This window comes from Herpailurus yagouaroundi, unplaced genomic scaffold, assembly GCF_014898765.1.
Source record: "Herpailurus yagouaroundi ecotype Mexico unplaced genomic scaffold, PumYag 250, whole genome shotgun sequence".
Lineage (NCBI taxonomy): Eukaryota > Metazoa > Chordata > Mammalia > Carnivora > Felidae > Herpailurus > Herpailurus yagouaroundi.
In genome coordinates, this window is record NW_024412467.1 from 6,700,776 (window position 1) to 6,718,248 (window position 17,473).

At 43.4% G+C, this 17,473-nt stretch overlaps 1 protein-coding gene across 4 annotated transcripts in view; it reads left to right on the top strand.

Annotated features, from left to right (window-relative positions):
- MBOAT1 (membrane bound glycerophospholipid O-acyltransferase 1) overlaps positions 1 to 15,851 on the top strand; it is a 111,969-nt gene extending 96,118 nt beyond the window's left edge. For all 4 annotated transcript variants that reach the window (XM_040460596.1, XM_040460599.1, XM_040460597.1 and 1 more), the window contains exons 9-13: positions 2,470 to 2,573; positions 4,974 to 5,038; positions 7,268 to 7,400; positions 9,544 to 9,695; positions 14,660 to 15,851. In XM_040460596.1, the coding sequence (XP_040316530.1) occupies positions 2,470 to 2,573; positions 4,974 to 5,038; positions 7,268 to 7,400; positions 9,544 to 9,695; positions 14,660 to 14,786 (581 nt within the window). In that variant the 3' untranslated portion in view covers positions 14,787 to 15,851. The remainder of the gene's footprint in view (positions 1 to 2,469; positions 2,574 to 4,973; positions 5,039 to 7,267; positions 7,401 to 9,543; positions 9,696 to 14,659) is intronic.
- The last annotated feature ends 1,622 nt before the right edge of the window (positions 15,852 to 17,473 follow it).

Sequence of the window (17,473 nt, forward strand, 5' to 3'; positions counted from 1 at the left end):
GTGTCTAGATGTCAGACAACTCTCCCGAGGCCATATGCTCAGGGTGTTGCTCGATGGGGGGCAGGAAGCCAGGGGCTCTGCCTCCGGAGCTCACCCTTGCCACTCGCACCGCCGGGAACACTGACTGAGAACACCTGTAGAGAGAGAGCTTTCTACAATCCTGGAAAGGTAGTGAGAACCAGAAAGAGAAGAAGTTGTTGATCTGCGTTTTAGATGAGGCCGGAGTGGGGGTTGCGGGTCCCAGCCCTTGTTTTAGTCTCCAACACCGACCCCAACTGCCCCTCCTCTCTTTGTCTTGTCCTTCAGTGGCTTCCCGCACGTTTAAACTGGCACACCCAGTCGTTTCTTAACTGGCACACCCTTGCTTTGTTGTTCTTGTCCTTGTCCGCTGAGTATCCATCCAGTCAGCTTGGGAGAATGACCTATCAGCGCTCAGTCCTTCTCTTCCCTCCTTCTAAAAGAAGCCAGATCATTTCCCAGTGAAGCCAAACATAGTCACCCGGCTAGAGGACCAACCTGGAGGTGGTAGAGCAGTCATCAGCCCCGCCAAAAGGAGAGGAGACGAACATAGAACGGGCTGTTTTTCTTTAGAGTAACCCTTCAGAAGTCACTCCGGAGCTGGCCCTGAACTCCTATAGAAAAGAATGAGTAGAGCTACAAGGAAGATTTTTCTAAGATCTCCCGAGATCTTAAGGCGGCGCTGTGATTTATTTTTTATTTTAACTTCAGTGGAGTTAACATACAGCGTTGTATTTGGTTTCAGGTGTGTGATATAGTGATTCCACACTTCCATACATCAGCAAGTGCCCTCCTTAATCTCCAGACCCTTTTTCACCCATCCCCCCTATGCACCTCCCTTCTGGTAACCATCAGTTTGTTCTCTAGAGTTAAGAGTACGTTTCTTGGTTTGTGTTTTTCCCCCCTTTGCTCATTTGTTTTCTTTTTTAAACACATATGAGCGAAGTCATATGGTACTTGTCTTTCTCTGACTTATTTCACTTAGCATGATACTCTCGAGTTCTATCCATATTGTTACAAATGGCAAGGTTTCATTTTTATGGATAAATCATATTCCATTGTGTGTGTGTGTGTATACACACACACACACATACCACATCTTTATCTATTCATCAATGATGAATACTGGGACTGTGTCCATAGTTTGGCTATGGTAAATAATGCTGTATCTCATTGAAGCAGTATTCTTGTATTTTTTGGGTAAATAGTAGTGAAATTACTGGATCATAGGGCAGGTCTTTTTTAAAACTTTTTAAGGAACCTCCATGCTGTTTTCCACAGTGGCTGCACCAGTCTGCATTCCCACCAGGAGTCTATGAGGATTCCTTTTTCTCCACATCCTTGCCAACTCTTGGTGTTTGTTGTATTTTTTAACTGCTCTGACAAGTAATAAGGTGATAGATATCTCATTATAGTGTTAATTTGCATTTCCCTGGTGAGTGATGTTGAGCATCTTTCCATGTGTCTGTTGGCCATCTAGATGTTGTCTTTGGAGAAATATCTGTGTCTTCTGCCCATTTTTTATCTGGACTATTATTTTGGGGGGGGAGTGGGGTGTTGAAGTTTCTTTTTTTTAAAGAAAATAGTCTGACAGAATTGAACTAAGTGAAAAGAGAAAATCAGCCTCTTGGTCGGCATCTACCTTGATTTCATCAGGTCTCTATCTGATTACAAAATCGCATAATTAAGGAATCAGAAATGTTGCACTCACCGCAGGGGGACATCTTCTTGCCGTTCAGTGAAGTGAAATAAAGATGGAAACGGGCGTTTTCTCTGACTTTGTGGGTAGGACGCTTTGGTAATGGGGTCCACGTGTGGTCTCCGTGGCTGCTGGCCCCAGGTTCCTGTCTCTCTGTCTCAGCTCTGTGTCTTGTGTTCTGAGCTTTTCTAACTGTATCTCAGCAGCTCTGGCCGAAACCTATTGGCATGTCACCCTGAATGTGTCCAGAATGAGCTCCGGTTTCTCTTTCAGAACTAACACTGTCAGGTCACGTCGTGCCATCTTGAATGACAACTGTCGGGCCTGAGTCCCCTGGGTCCTCGGTTTCTTCTGGGCTCTGCTTCTGAGCTTAGATGTGTGTTTACCTTCTTCCCTGTCTCCCCTTCTATCAAGTTGGTCACTAAATCCTTGCTGCTTTGTTCTGATTCATTTCTCTTTTACTTCCATTTTGTGTCCTGTGAGCGTCTAGTGCCTTCTTATTATTCGCAGGTGCTCACTAAATGCTAGCGAATGAATAAAAATGAGTCCGTGAACGTTAAGGCCACCAAAGAACCACTGATGTTTCTGTGATTTATGAAGGTACCAGGTCCTTTAAATTGTGTTGGTTTCTTTCCCAAAGGAGAGACCACTGCGTCTCTCTCAATCTTAAAGCTAGACAGACATTTAATATCTTATAAAGCAGCAACGTGACTTTTGTTCCATATCCTAATGTGTTGTTTTAAAAACCATAGCTGATGCAGTGAATAATGCAGCGGGCTTTGGGTTCAGCGGAGTGGATAAGAATGGAAATTTCTGTTGGGATCTGCTTTCTAACCTAAACATCTGGAAAATTGAGGTGAGTCTATTATGCTTTTGCATCAAGCTTCCGTCGCAAATAGAGCAAATGATTTGCTTTGAGTGTGGTGTCCCTGGAAGTTCTTCCCCAGAGTGTCCGAGGGATCAGGGAATTCTAAGTCGAGCAGCCCCTTGGACTTTTTTTTTTTTTTTTTTTTTTTTTTAAGATAACCTACTTTCTTGACAGTTTGCATGGCTCAAGGAATGACGTGTAGAAATCTGAAAAGGAACCAGGAAAATCATTTTGTTGTTTACAGTCCTGTTCTTTCTACTAGAAAGTACAGATGTCGTGTTCTCTCATTTCACATTCTGCTTTCTTCAGTCAAGAATACAGACTGGAAGTTCCTGCGTTTAGGTTGTTGTGTGGCAGGCATTCTCTGTGGTTCCTTTTGAAACATTTCTAATCCATTTGCTTTTAAGAAGCCTTGTCATGGCACATGGCTTTTAGGCCACTCGAATCAGCGTGGGTTTTTTGTTGTTGTTTGTTTGTTTTTGGTCTTTCCCTGGCTCTGTTCTTGGATCACGGTTCGGTTCTCGACATGTCCTTATCTTCAGAGGCGGTCTTGTTGGGGCCATGAGATTCCTGGTTTTCCTGGCATTGTGTGAGCGGGCAGAGCAGCCTTTCCTCCTGGCTGCTGAGTGGCAGTAAGGACTCGGTTCTCGACCTACAGAAGGGTTGGTCCTCTAGCTGGGTGACTCATATTTGCTGTCGGTTCTGGTTTTCCACCCACCACAGGGCAGGCAGGGTGCCACGGGAGAGTCTGAGCAGAAGAGGATGTGCGTGTAGAGCACGAAACCAGGGATGTGGAGACCGACCGCCTGCTCCCTGTTAGGTGGACACCAGGCCAAAGGGGACATGGCCGATGTTCTCCACCTTCTTAATGCCCGAGGCTTCTCTTCTTCTTAATGGACAAGCAGCAGCCTCCAGTACGACCTTTGTCATGCGTGGAAAAGCAGTGTAGATCATCTACAAGCTTCCCATTTCTATACAGATGACGTCTGAGAGAGTTGCATCGGGACTCCATTCCCTTTTCCCACTCAAGTTCTTGGCTTCCTCAAAAATCTCGGATCACCGCTGGTTGCCTTGGGGTGCTACGGGTGCACGTCCTTTACAGCAGCTCCCTTTGGCCTGCTCACCAGTCCCCTCAGCCGTATGCCCAAAACACAGCCCTCCTGTTGTGGGTGTGTGGTCAGGGTGAAGCGCTAAGTTGTTAAGTCACATCTTTATTAGAAAAGAAAACCAGAAAGCAGAAGTTTGCATTCTCAGCAGAGTTGATCTAGAGCAAAGAGCTGAAGAAACCCAAGGAAGTCTGATTTAGTTAAGGTACTTCGAAGCTGTACATATAGCGTTGTATTAGCCAAAGACAACATAAATAAAACCCCTTAGGGCTTTGAATTAAAAAGTTATAATATCTATTATGTATTTAATTTTTCTGTCTAATCTATCTACCTACCTACCGTCTCTCACCTTCCCTCCAAACATGCTACATTAGGCCAATGTATGGCCCAAGATGTCCTTAGGGCTGGCATAGAAAAAAGTGCCACTTATACTCTGCCTTTATTAGGAATTCTGGCTTTTTGTTTTGTTTTAAAGTAGGCGTCATGATGCGGGCTTGAACTCACAACTCTGAGATCAAGACCTAAACTGAGATCAAGAGACCCTTACCCAACTGAGCTACCCAGGCACCCCAAGAATTCTGGTTCTTGAAAGTTTGCTTTATGCTTTCTGCTACCAGCCTTTGATATGACTTTTTTCTTTCTTTCTTTTTTTTTCAATGAGAAAACCCAACTGATGGATTATTTTGGAATCTCTCTCCTTGGCACCTGTGTCATTGCCAGTTGGGTGATGTTTGTTTTCTATTTTTGTATGGAGACTCCTTCATGCGTGAAATCTCTCCCTATTCTAAATCCAACTGGAAGCCCTTGAACCTGTGCAGCTCTTGGCAGAATCACTTCACAAGACTGACCTAGTGTATAGATGGCCACATAGGGAAAGATGACAGTTAAATTTAGGTTGTCTCCAGAAGAGCCTAAATCGACATGATGAAACTTTTCCTATGGCAAATCCCCCTTTAGAGTGTTTAGTTTTTAAACTCAGATGACTTAAAAAAATTTTTTTGTAACCAGAGTGGGAGAAAAACCTGTAAGACATTCCTTCAATTTTCCTATAATTTGAAAATAAGTTTTGAGGGAAATGAAGACTTTGCAAGCCAAGTTTTAGTGCAAAGCGAACTGTCTAAACACCAGGAAATTGTACTGTGTAGGATGGAACCACTGATCTTCTCTGGATGGAGTCGTCTCTATGCACATCTAATCTGCCGCCAGGGAAATTCTGGGGAGGACTTTCCATTACTTGGGGAATTTTTGAAGCTAATGATAGGTGTTATTTTCTTCTTTCTAGACTGCCACAAGTTTCAAAATGTACTTAGAAAACTGGAATATTCAGACAGCTACTTGGCTAAAGCGGTAAGAAAAATAAAAAAAAATGACCTCATCGCTCGTGGCACTGGGATATGTTTAGATGGGCGTCGCTAGATGAGCAGTAGTCTGCCAGGAGTAACGTGTCATCTGACACTTTTGTTTTGTATTAACATCTCTGCCCTGTAAATGGAAAAGTAGAAATAATGTGAGAGGGTCACAGCGTCGCATAGTTATTTTAGTGTATCAAACACCTAATAGTGCCCTTCTTGTGTAGCGGCCACTCGTGCAGTTCTCAGGGCACTTCCATAGGAGATGGTGGTTATCCCCATTTTACAGATGTGGAAAGTGAGACAGAGAGGTTATGACACTTGCTTGAAGTCACACAGCTAATGAGTACTTGATAAGAGCCCAAAGAGACTCTCTCCAGAGCCAGGCTTTTAAACCTCTGTGTTTTGCTGCCTCTTACCTATAGGAGATTAGGTCAGGGAAGGTCAATGTCAGCATCAAATCACTGAAGATCTCCATTTATCCCTAGCATTAACAGCTTGATGGCACCTTGAAGATTTATGTTTTTTTAACCTCACGTTTTTGTTCATATTTCTCTGTCATTTATTTCCCTACACATTCCGAAACTGGAAACGTTACTTAATATGGAATTAATAATGTGCTATCCTTGAAGCAAAAAACTCTAGCTAGCGAATGCTCCGATCATACGAGTGCAAGAAGAGTGTGAAACTATCAAGCTGCGGATTCTGTTTCCGATACGTAGCATTTTTCATAGGTCCCAACATTGGGGTAAGAGACAATATACGGTAACACTCCAAAGTAAACTCAAGCAGCGCCGTCTGAGAATTGACCGGAACATGCAAATTTTGGGAGTTTGTACTTACTGCTGCTATTAATTTTACCAGTAAATTTAGCATAAACCTCTATTTCTTTTTTTGTTTGTTTGTTTTAATGTTTATTTATTTTGAGAGAGAGACAGAGTACGAGTTGGGGAGGGACAGAGAGAGAGGGAAAGAGAGTCCCAAGCAGGCTCCTCACTGTCAGCACAGAACGTGACACAGGGCTTGATCCCGTGAACCGCGAGATCATGACCTGAGCTGAAATCAAGAGTCGGATGCTCAACCACCTGAGCCACCCAGGTGCCCCTAAACCTCTATTTCTGTATGTCAGGTAATCCCAATATCTCCATTGGGAATTTATGTTCTAAGATGACTGAACATACATAATGAGCACATAAAAAATGTAACAAATATTAAAAAATCATTTTAGAAAACAAAGTATCTTATTCATACAAAAAGATACAGAGGGTAAGAAACAAATACCTGTGAAGACTAGCCCATTTCAAAGAAACATAGGTTCTGTGTCTCTTTCCCCAAATGCATTCTCTTTCTTTGTGTGACAAGGAAGCCATAGTCCTTAGTTTGGGTTCACTTCTGTTGCGTTTGACAATCCATATAGAGCTGGATTGGTGTTAACTGTTTGGATTTCTATTTTATTTTTTTGGGTTCTATTGTCTAGTAAAGCACATAGTGGTTTCCTTATACTGCCACTGGCAATTTATAGATTGGATTTGGGAGAAAGTCCCCATCACTTTGTTTTAATCAACCAAGAAGTCAGAGATCTCCAGGGTATTTGCTGACCGTTTCTAGGTCCTCTCAGTGTCCCTCTTTAAAGCGAATTCGTGGATTGAAATCCAAAGACACTGGGAGCTCTGAAAAGTCGTGTAACCGACACCTTGATTTTGTGCTGGAGTCCTTGCCAAGAGAGATGAAAAGGTTTGCAGCGTTGGCTGGGTAGATGGCATGGAGGCCAGGTTGGGATTCATTTTGACCGAAGGAAGATACCCACTTCGAAAGACGCTATCCTGATCTGAAAAGTTCTAGTGCCAGTGGCACCGATCCATAAGTGTTCCTGGTACATCAGGGCACTGGTGGAGTGTGCTTCTATGAGGCAGGAGCTCTTGCTGGGTGGAGTGACCGCTTGGACTTTTATTAGATCTCGTATGACGGGGCCCAGATCATTTAGTTCCATGCAGTTTAAAACTTCCTATTCTGCTCCCCAGACGATGGGACTACGAATTCCCTGTCTGGTAGCATTCAGGAAACGGACCTCAGGCAGCTGGCATTGCATTGAAAAGCCCTGATAGGGGTAGGCACGTTCGCCGTCCGTAATGGGTCAGATGATTTCTGTGTGGTCTGAAGGCACGAGTGTAGTTAGACGTTTCTGGTCCTCTGACTGATGGCTTGTTGTACCTTCCTCTCTTCATAGAGTGTGCTATGAGCGGGTTCCCTGGTACCCCACGGTGCTAACCTTTGTCCTGTCTGCCTTGTGGCATGGTGTCTACCCTGGATACTATTTTACCTTCTTAACTGGAACCCTTGTCACAGTAGCAGCCAGAATGGTAAGCTTCCTTTGGTTGTAGGATCTTTTCCCCAATAATCTGATGCCTGTATGTGTGTTACCTTCCGGTCTCAGAAGTAGGTGGGGGAGATGGGAGCGATACCTTGAAAACTCACCACACAACAGAAGTCTTCCTCTTAGAGAAATACTTCAGTATATAGGAATTTTTGGCCACCAAGTGACTAACTGCTTTTCTGTTATTTACAGATGGTATTTGCAAAACAAGGAATTTTAGGACTAACGAATGTTTCGTACCTTAAGAGATGAAAACATTTTTAATCATTAAGCGGTCTACCGATTACGATGCCTTCATAATTGAGGCTCCACAGGCTTCATTCTGCTTGTACCCAACTCATTTTCTCGTTTCATTACCGTAAGCTGAGAAACAATCCACCAAGTCTGTGCAGCCAGTAAAATTGTGTTGTTAGAGATCACTCTAACTTTTCACATGCTCATGCCTGATCCGATTAAGTTAGTTTGTGTGAAATTCTTTGTGAATTTGTTTGGGTAGCCTCCAGTTCCTCCTGGACTCTTCCTACTCTGTGCTGGTTGTAGAGTAGGATGCTAAAGAAACACAAACCCTGCCTGCCCTTAAAGAACAAAATGAACACATATGTGAGTAATTGTAAATCAGGGTGTGCTGATTGTGCAGTAGAGTTTTGTATTTGATTTAATCGCAACCTTTGATAATGATTGTGGCCTTCCATATTTAGGTGCCAGGGATTAAAAAGAAAATTTTTTTAATGTTTATTTATTCTTGAGACGGAGACAGAGCATGAACAGGGGAGGGGCAGAGAGAGAGGGAGACACAGAATCCGAAGCAGGCTCCAGGCACCGAGCTGTCGGCACAGAGCCCGACGCGGGGCTCGAACCCATGAACCGTGAGATCGTGACCTGAGCTGAAGTCAGATGCTCAACCGACTGAGCCACCCAGGTGCCCCTGGTGCCATGGATTTTTAATGACATTTGTTAAACTGTATTTTGGATGTGAATTCAGGAGCCCCAGCGTAGCTATTCACGCTTTCTTTAATTCATGTATCCTGTGAGTGTTTCAGGCACTGGAATCCCGCAGTGAGCACGAGTCCCTTCCCTGCAGAATACCTGTTTTAGTTCGATGAATGTGGGTTGGAATATGCGTGTGAACAAGAATAATTGATTATTTTAAAAGTGCACTAATCAGCATGAGTAGTAACGTCTATATGCCACATATCTGTAAGTGGAAAACAAGGAACGCCGTGTCTTTTCTCCCATTCACATACCCCTTACATTATAAAAGCACAGAACAGATGGCCAGGACAAGCTAAAACAAAGACCAGAATTATGCTCGTTTATATATCCAAAGTATTATTCCTGAAAATGCCTTTGGCTCTGTGATTTCAACTGGTATCAAAGCATGGATTTATGGAAAGCCTTTCTTTTGGGTGGCCTGGACATATTTTTCACAAATGAGGTAGGTAGGGGGTAGAGAGGGTTGATAGAACAGTATTCCCAGGAGAAGGAACTCAGGAGTTTGCTTTCTGATACTGCTTACGCTCCCCAGGGGGTGGAGCTCTGACTGTCTTGAACTCGCCAAGGCGTCTTTAGCTCACCCAGAGGCCCCCAGGAAGCCTCTCCTGCTTTGGGGCTAAGCTACCTATAAGCCAGTCACTGTCCCAGCTGCACCTTTGGTTCTTGGATCTGGGAATTACATGTCTTTCTGGAGGCAAATCTAGTCCCATTTATTAAAAGACCTACAAATTAATTATGGAAAAGTTAGCTTTTCCATATTATATCACAGATTAATATTTTCGGCATGGAATATGGTTTTCGATAGAATCCTAAGGAAAAAAAAAAGCCTAGAAAATAAATCCGTGCCATCAGTGAAAATATAAATGTGGATGTGTATGCATAGCGAGAGGCTTGGGAGGATATGTGCCAAGGTTATAAACAGTGCTTTTCGCTGGGAGATATCAAAAGATAAAATTCTTTTTTGCTTAGTTCTTTGAACACTTGTCAACAGTGGACATAAATATATGTTTTTACAATAATAAAAATCATAATGGCATTTTTGATCACCTGTGTTCCCAAGGTATACTGCCCCCCATGCATGGAATAAAAACTGTTTTTATTTTTTTATCCCTGGCTCTGCCTTCCTTGGCTTGCAGATGAGGAACAACTACAGACATTACTTCCTTTCCTCGAAAGCCCTCAAGGTTGCATATGATGTGGTCACCTGGGTGGTCACTCAGCTGGCCGTGTCCTACACCGTTGCTCCCTTCGTTATGTTAGCAGTTGAACCAACCATCAGCTTATACAAGTAAGTTTACATCGTTATCCATTGCCATTTCATAAACTTGTCTTCTCTGCGTTTGGCTTGGGAGTCGGCAAATTGAATCCATCAGTATTAAGAATTTCTAAATATGGCTTCCACGTATCTTAAGTGGAGGAAACTGCCAAAATGCGAAATATGTGTCAACTTACAGCAGGAATGTCTGCGTTCAGCTCAAAACCATTTAATACCTTCTGGTTGCTGGGCACTGTCCTAGAAGTTAGGGATAAAATGGTGAGAAAAATAAAAGAAATCCTTCCTGGTGCCATGGAGGGGATAGCTTGATAGAGGCAGCAGGCATTAAGATTGTACTCAGAGTGAATCTGACACTGATGAGGTTTTGGAGTGGTGGGGGTTGGTAGCTGATGGCCAAGAAAGAATTGTTGAAGATGTCTTTGCTGCAAGATGTGATTTTATCAAAGCACATGGACAGGACCGGTGGGCAGGAACAGCTCTACTGGGGTTGTGAAGAGTGACTAGTTATATACCCTGGAGTTGGGGGAGGTAGAGTCAAAAGGAGGCCTCCAGAAGGCCTTTGGTCTGCTAAAGAGGACTCCTAGGATACCTGAGGCCTTGCTATTGTGAAGCTAAGGTTGTTTTTCCTCTAGTAAGGCATTTACGTTAGGATGGGAGGGGGTTCCTGGAGGAAATGTTCTACTCCGTATTTGCCTCAAGTATTTATCAATGGGCTGCAGGTTGTAAAGAAATTTAATTTTACCTCTATTTCTTTCTTGCCTTTGTTCCCTATATCCCTATGGAGAGGAAGGTGATACCAGGGGCTCCAGGAAACGGAGTCTAGAGATAACTGGAGAGGAGTCTGTTGATAATAAATTACCAAAAAAAGGCCATCTTACGATATTTGTGAACTGAGGGGGATTCCCGTCCCGCATGACTGTGATCTCTATTAACTGCTTGTTTCCTTTCCTTGGTCCTTGGGCGGCCAGGGGTGTCTGAGGAATATGGCACATATCCCACCTGGGGGCGGGGCGGGGGCGGGGGTGCTGGCTTGCACTTTGCCCTCAGCTTGCCTTAATGCTCCCTCATCAGTACCGAGACTTAGGAGGGCACGTAACAGGAATCGGACTCAGACCGGACATCAAGGGTAGCTTTTGGGTGACAATGGCGTTCGAGCTAAGACCTGGAGGCTGCATGGGGCGGGGGCAGCGAAACATTGTGTGGGGATGTGAGGGTGCTGGTCCAGGTGGAGCACTCTAGGGACTGTGCTCCAGACACAGGGAACAGCACTGAAAAGGCCCCCCGTGCTAGGAGGAGGTTCTGGGCACTGAAGCCCCAAGTGACCTGAGTGTTGGCAGAACCAAGAATCCATGGTAAATAGCGGTGAGCTGAGGGGAGAGAGTAGCTATCAGTATCCCTGTTTGTCGTAAGAGGAAGTGGAAGCTCAGAGAGGGTGATTGAACAAAACTCACACACCTCGACCTGAGTTTCAGACCTGGAGTTCCTTTATAGCAAGAACAGTAGCGCAGTCACGAAAAATGTCTTTACAAGCTATTCGGGCAGAATGTTACTGGTTGGAGATCATGCTAAATAGCGATGTGTTGGAGATAACGTGCGTTTAACGACTAAAGTGTGCTGATTCCTACGCTCAGGGGCTCTAGAGGAAGAGAAGCAAATAGCTACCAAGCCAGATCACCCAAGTAGATTTCCATGTATTTACGAAAACAATAATTCCCTGCCCAGATCAGCTCTGTCCAGAAGTTTCTACAGGATAGAAATGCTATCCGGTGTGTTAGTCATCGGCACGTGTGGCCGCTGAGCATTTGCAATGTGGCTGCGGTGACTGAGGAACTGAATTTTCAATTTTATCTACTTTCAATTAATTTGAATTGTAACAGCCACGTGTTGCCAATGGCTATCATAGATTGCATCTCACAGTGTTTTCAGCATCTCTTAAGAGAATCACTGAATCTGATGAAAGAAATGAAAATTGAATGTGCGTTTTTTTTTTTTGTTGTTGTTTTTTGTTTTTTTTGTTTTTGTTTTTGTTTTTTAGCGGAGGTGGGTCTGGTTGCATTCCAGATCTGTTCCTCACTTGGGGCTAATTTCAGTGACTGGCAATGAATAGCAGTTGTATGCAAATCACTTCTCAGCACATCCATCACTGCTTAACATTTAAATTTCAGATGTGCTTTATTTTTAGGTCTAGTCTGTTTTCAATCTATGGTGACTTCCCATCTCAGCTTTAAATTCCCATCTAATCTTTAAGTTGTGAATCCCAAGTAAATACTTAAATGTATTATGAAAGAACCTGTCTGCGGCTCAGGATACTATGACTAAATATAGCCCGAGTGAGTTCTGCCACAAACATTTCCCCCTCATTGCGGAGGCCGGGAAGTCCCAAGATCAAGGTGCTGGCAGATTTGGTTTCTGGTGAGTGCTATCTTCCTAGTTTACGGAAGCTGCCTTCTCTCCGTGTCCTCACAGGGTGGCAGAGCCACACAGGGAGAGGCAGCTTACACTCTGGTTTCACTTTATCTTCCTATAAAGGTCCTAATCCCATCACGGGGCCCACCCCCAACCAGATTACCTCCCAAAGCTCCACTTCTCCAAATACCATCCCTTGGGAAGTTAGGGCTTCAATACGTGAATTGGAAGGTTGGGGCACCTTTGGTCCATGGCTGGACCTTTTTGGGAACTCATTTTGAAAGGCAAATCCTTATCCACGAACTTGTCTTTAAGTAGAAGACACTTAAAAAATATATTTTAACATTTACTTATTGAGAGAGAGACACAGAGCAAGCAGTGGAGGGGCAGACAGAGAAGGAGACACAGAATCTGAAGCAGGCTCCAAGCTGTCAGCACAGGGGCTCGAACCCATGAACTGCAAGATCATGACCTGAGCCGAAGTCCGACGCTTGACTGACTGAGCCACCCAGGTGCCCCAGTAGTGACACTTTCTTAAATTCAGTGTGTAAGGATGCCAGGTAGAGACTCTTTTGCAGATAGCATCTCCTTGAGAGTGAGGACTATGCCTCATTCATCGGTGTATCTGGGGTACCTGGTTCAGAACTAGGGTGCTCAACAAATGTTGAGTTTTTCCATAATAAAGAGATGAAGTGTTTCTTAAAATTTTTTTTTTCCAACGTTTATTTATTTTTGGGACAGAGAGAGACAGAGCATGAATGGGGGAGGGGCAGAGAGAGAGGGAGACACAGAATCGGAAACAGGCTCCAGGCTCTGAGCCATCCGCCCAGAGCCCGACGCGGGGCTCGAACTCACGGACCGCGAGATCGTGACCTGGCTGAAGTCGGACGCTTAACCGACTGCGCCACCCAGGCGCCCCAAGTGTTTCTTAAAATTTTTTAGAAAAATACGGAATGGCAGAATAGGTTACTAAACTTTGGGAGGGGATTGAAATATTTTCCTTTTGACTTCCAAAATAATTGGCTTTAATCTAACATAACTGTTACAGTGTAGATACGGCCACATGTGAAAGATTAAAGAAATTGCAAGAACAAAGCGTGGCTGGAGTGCCTGTTGAGCCGGTGTGTCTATCTATAGAACTCTTTTTCACTCTCAGTGTCCTGGTTTAGACAATAAATTAATTGTTTACTTGCCTGGGGCTGGTTAAATTATAGGAGCCTCCTTATCCCCGGTTTTGCTTTACATGGTTTCAGTTACCCGCAATTACTCTCTGGGAGCAAATCCCCCTCCTGATGTGTAATCAAAAGGTCAGTAGTAGCCTAATGTTACTAATTTTATCATCTCCCATCATCACAAGGGTGAGTACAGTACTATTGTACTGTATTTTGAGAGAGGAGACCATCTTCTTATAACTTTTATTAGAGTAACATGGTCGTAGTTCTATTAATTTCTTTGCCTAATTTATGAATTAAACTGTATCATAGGTCTGTATAGGGAGAAACAGTGTATATAGGTTTCAGTACTGTCCACAGTTTCAGACCTCTACTTGGGGCTCTTGGACTGTGTCCTCCAGCTAAGGTGGGAGGGAGGTATCTGTGGTACCCTCACTCCTATATTCCTCTTGTTCCCCATTCCCCTGAAGGAAGGAAGGGCTTTGCCTTTTTTTAGGTCCTGGTTTAATGTTTTGTACATCCTAAGCAGTAAATGCTTATTGAAAGAATAAGTGAAGATGTATTTGCTTCTGTTAGAACTCTTGACTATTCTGTAGATGCTTTCAGGGAAATTTATTTAGGGGATGTGTGAATTAACCTGATTCCAATGGGTCTGAGAAGGATACATGAATCCGTTCTGGGTTTCTTGACATTATTTTCCTTTGATCTGCCAGAAGCATTGGAGAACGTTCAAGTTCAGCCTTTCCAAAAGGCTATAGAACAGTTGAACAAATGTGAGCTGTTTCTAATTACTTGCATTTACAGATATTTATTGTCTACGTTGTGCTCAGTGTGCTGAATGCCACATTTACACAATAGAAATGCACAGACTGAAAAAGCAGCACTTGTTTCTTACTAGTTTGGGTGAAAGCGATTTTCAGAGTCATAGAGCAGGCTTTGAAAATCTGGATTGGGCTGGCTCCTAACACACACAAGAACAACTCTTTACACTTGAGCATATCAGTTAAAGTGTAAGGTGCGTTTGTGTCTAGGGAACAGAGTATAGGGTTTGAATTGGGTCCTGTGTGTTCTTAGATTTCAAATCATTAGGGGTTTCTGGCTGTTACGGGATTAATGCTCTTAGTCTGATAAGGGCAGGGGGACAGTACTGTGTATCTATCTGTAGATGGGCTGATGGGTTTGCTGTGTTCAGTTCTATGCTTTTGGTCCATCCCTGGCCTACTCACCTACCAAAGGAGCCCCCCTTGGGGTGGATCAAGGCAAACTGGAATACAGATGGATTGGCTACTGCCCAAAATTGTGCCTTCACTTGCTGGCCTGCAGGTGACGTAATCACACCCATGTGACTTTTCCCATTTGCATCCTTGTGCGAAATATAATTTTTGTGTTTTATTTTAGGTCCATGTACTTTTATTTACACATCATAAGTCTTCTGATAATACTATTTCTGCCAGTCAAACCCCATGCTCATATTCAGAGGCAGCCTCAGACTCTGAACTCCGTTAATAAGAAGAAAAAAGATTGATACCTCCAAGAAAAAGCTGAGCTTGTAAAACTGCAAAACATCGGAAAGTTGAGACCAAAAGGCTCAAGGGTTCTCCAGTGACTTAGAAGCAATGTTTACATGCATTTTTTTTTTTAAGTGCGGGGAGAATTTTTATCAGGCCTTTTGAAGTCAGCCATGTCCAATTGATTTAATATTTCCTAGGACATTTGAGTGGTGTGGAGGTATGTGCAGAATGTGCCAGAGACCGTGCAGTCTGGGCTGCTGGGTCTTTGCTTCTCTGGCACCATTTCCAGCCACGGGAGCCCATACATCTGCTCCGGAAGGCAGAAGGTGGTTGCTGACAGAGCTTATCTTCCAGAATATACCCAGATATGGTTGTTCCTTGGGAAGCCCCAGACCCTTTGACCACAGTGACGACACTCAGAAGACCACGGAGGAGAAGGAGCCGGCACAAAAGAACCAGGAGGACTTGCCGTGAACACTTGAGTGGATGGAAAGTCAGGCATGCCCTAAAGTAGGCTGCATTTTTTTTTCCCCAAGAGCTAGAACTCTTCCCTTTTTTCCTTCTGAACTGAGCCAAGATTGGAAATCAGTCTCCTGTACTCCAGGAGTCTAGGAAGGGCTACTGTTTTCCATTTCACACACGCCATCTGTTTGCCCAGGGATGGCCCTGAGAAAACACCCAAATGTTTGCACCATCAAAGGCAGAATAAATAAGCCTTCTAAATAAGTAATTTGTTTTAGAAAAGTAAAGTTCCATAGAAGCTTGTTAAGAAGCAGCATTTTTCTCTTTGCTCACCTCATTTCGTGGAGGTGTTCATGATCTTGGTTATGATACACACACCAGCTGATTTTCACTTTTCTGGTTTTGCAGTTGATTAAATTTGACGATTTTAGTTGAATCATTGTATCGGAGAGCAGAAATGGAGGACCGTTTTCTATCCTTGTTATGAATGTGCTGTGGTTCCTTTCGGGGACTTCTATTGGATAATATTCTATGTGGGAGAAAGAAACATGGTATTAAATGTGCAAAATGATGAAACTGATAATAATAAATTATATGTTACAACAGTGTACCCTAAAGTAATGGTGAGAGAATTTGTTCCAATCACATGGCCCCCAATTGGTTTTTTACCAAATGAATGCTGTGTTTCTATATAAAGGAAGCATTCCTGAATGGAATGATTGCTTTTTGTTTCTGTGAGGGGTGATTCAGCATTCTGAAGCACGTGCCTTATATTTGTGTGTTTCTCTAAGTTTTAACAAATGCACATAGTTCAGGTTTTTCTCTTAAGTTTTAACAAATGCACAAAGTTCCAGTTTTTACTTGTTTAAAATTTGACCTTTTATGACCTGTTCAATTTGTCCTCTACGTCAGGTACTTGGAAGGTTTTGGTTTTTGGTTTAATTTCCTATCTTCATTCCCAACTTTGCAGGTAGGATTAACCCCCTTTCCCAGATGAGGAAACAGAGAATCAGGGGGAGGTTTGCTAAGTGCCCCCACAGTCACAGAGTTAGTGAAGGAGCAGAGATTAAAATCCAAATTCCAAAGCTTTGGACAGTTTGTAATTTCCAGGAGGTACCCTGCTGCTGCTCAGGGCAATGAAATGTGAAATGATGTGCTTGTCCCTTGAAGAGTTTGTATGGTGTTCATGGAGAATACTAGAACCTAAACTCTAGGCCTTATATGTAAGATAATGGAAGTTAAGAAATAGCACATTTTGGCCGGTGTCTGAGGCTCACCCCAATTTAACCAGGTATCCTTGGGGCAATACCACCTTGCTGGTCCACGAGGAATGTTAGGGGAGAGGGGATATGGGTACTTACAATCTATCAGGGTCTTTTTCCAACAGGAACATGTAGAGGTGCAAGACCAAGAAAAATGCACACCAGTAAAAATGATATAGGTCACCGTGGGCCCAAAGTCTTTGGAGTAATCCATATTACAGTGAAGTCTTTGAACTTTGCAATATGATTTATATTCAGGTTTCACTGTATCTAAATATCTTCATTTCTGAGAGAAGAATTTTGGTAACAAGAGGAGGGGTGATCACCAGGGTGACCATCCTGTTGTACCAGTGACTTTACTGACCCCTCAGTCGTGGGGAAACTTGGACCATTTGGTCCCTCCAGTGTTTGCCGAGAATCAAGTATTCATTACAGAATGGAGTCAAAGTCAGGCCTTTGGAATCTGGGCTTATAGAGGCCTTATGTCAGACAGTGCTGGGCTCTTAGGCACATTTTTCTTATTGTGGGACTTTATTCAGTGCAGGCACTTTATTGTGCTTTGCAGATACTGCGTTTTTTGTTGTTGTTTTTACGATTTGAAGATTAATGGCAACTCTGTGTTGAGCAAGTCTGTTGGCAACATTTCTCCAACACCATTTGCTTATTTCGTTTCTGTCTCAGCTTGGTGATTCTCACGATATTCCAAACATCCTTGTTATTTTATATTTCTTATGGTGATCTTTGATGTTACTATTGTGACTGTTTTAGGGTGCCATGAAGCACACCCATATAAGACAACAAACTTAATTGAGAACTGTGTGTGTTCGGACCTCTCCACCAACCAGTTGTTCCCCCAACTCCCCCTCTCCTCAGGCCTCCCTATTCCTGAGACACAATATTGAAACTAGGCCCATTAATCACCCCACAATGGCCTCTGAGTGTTCAAGTGAGAGCAATAATCACACATCTATCACTTT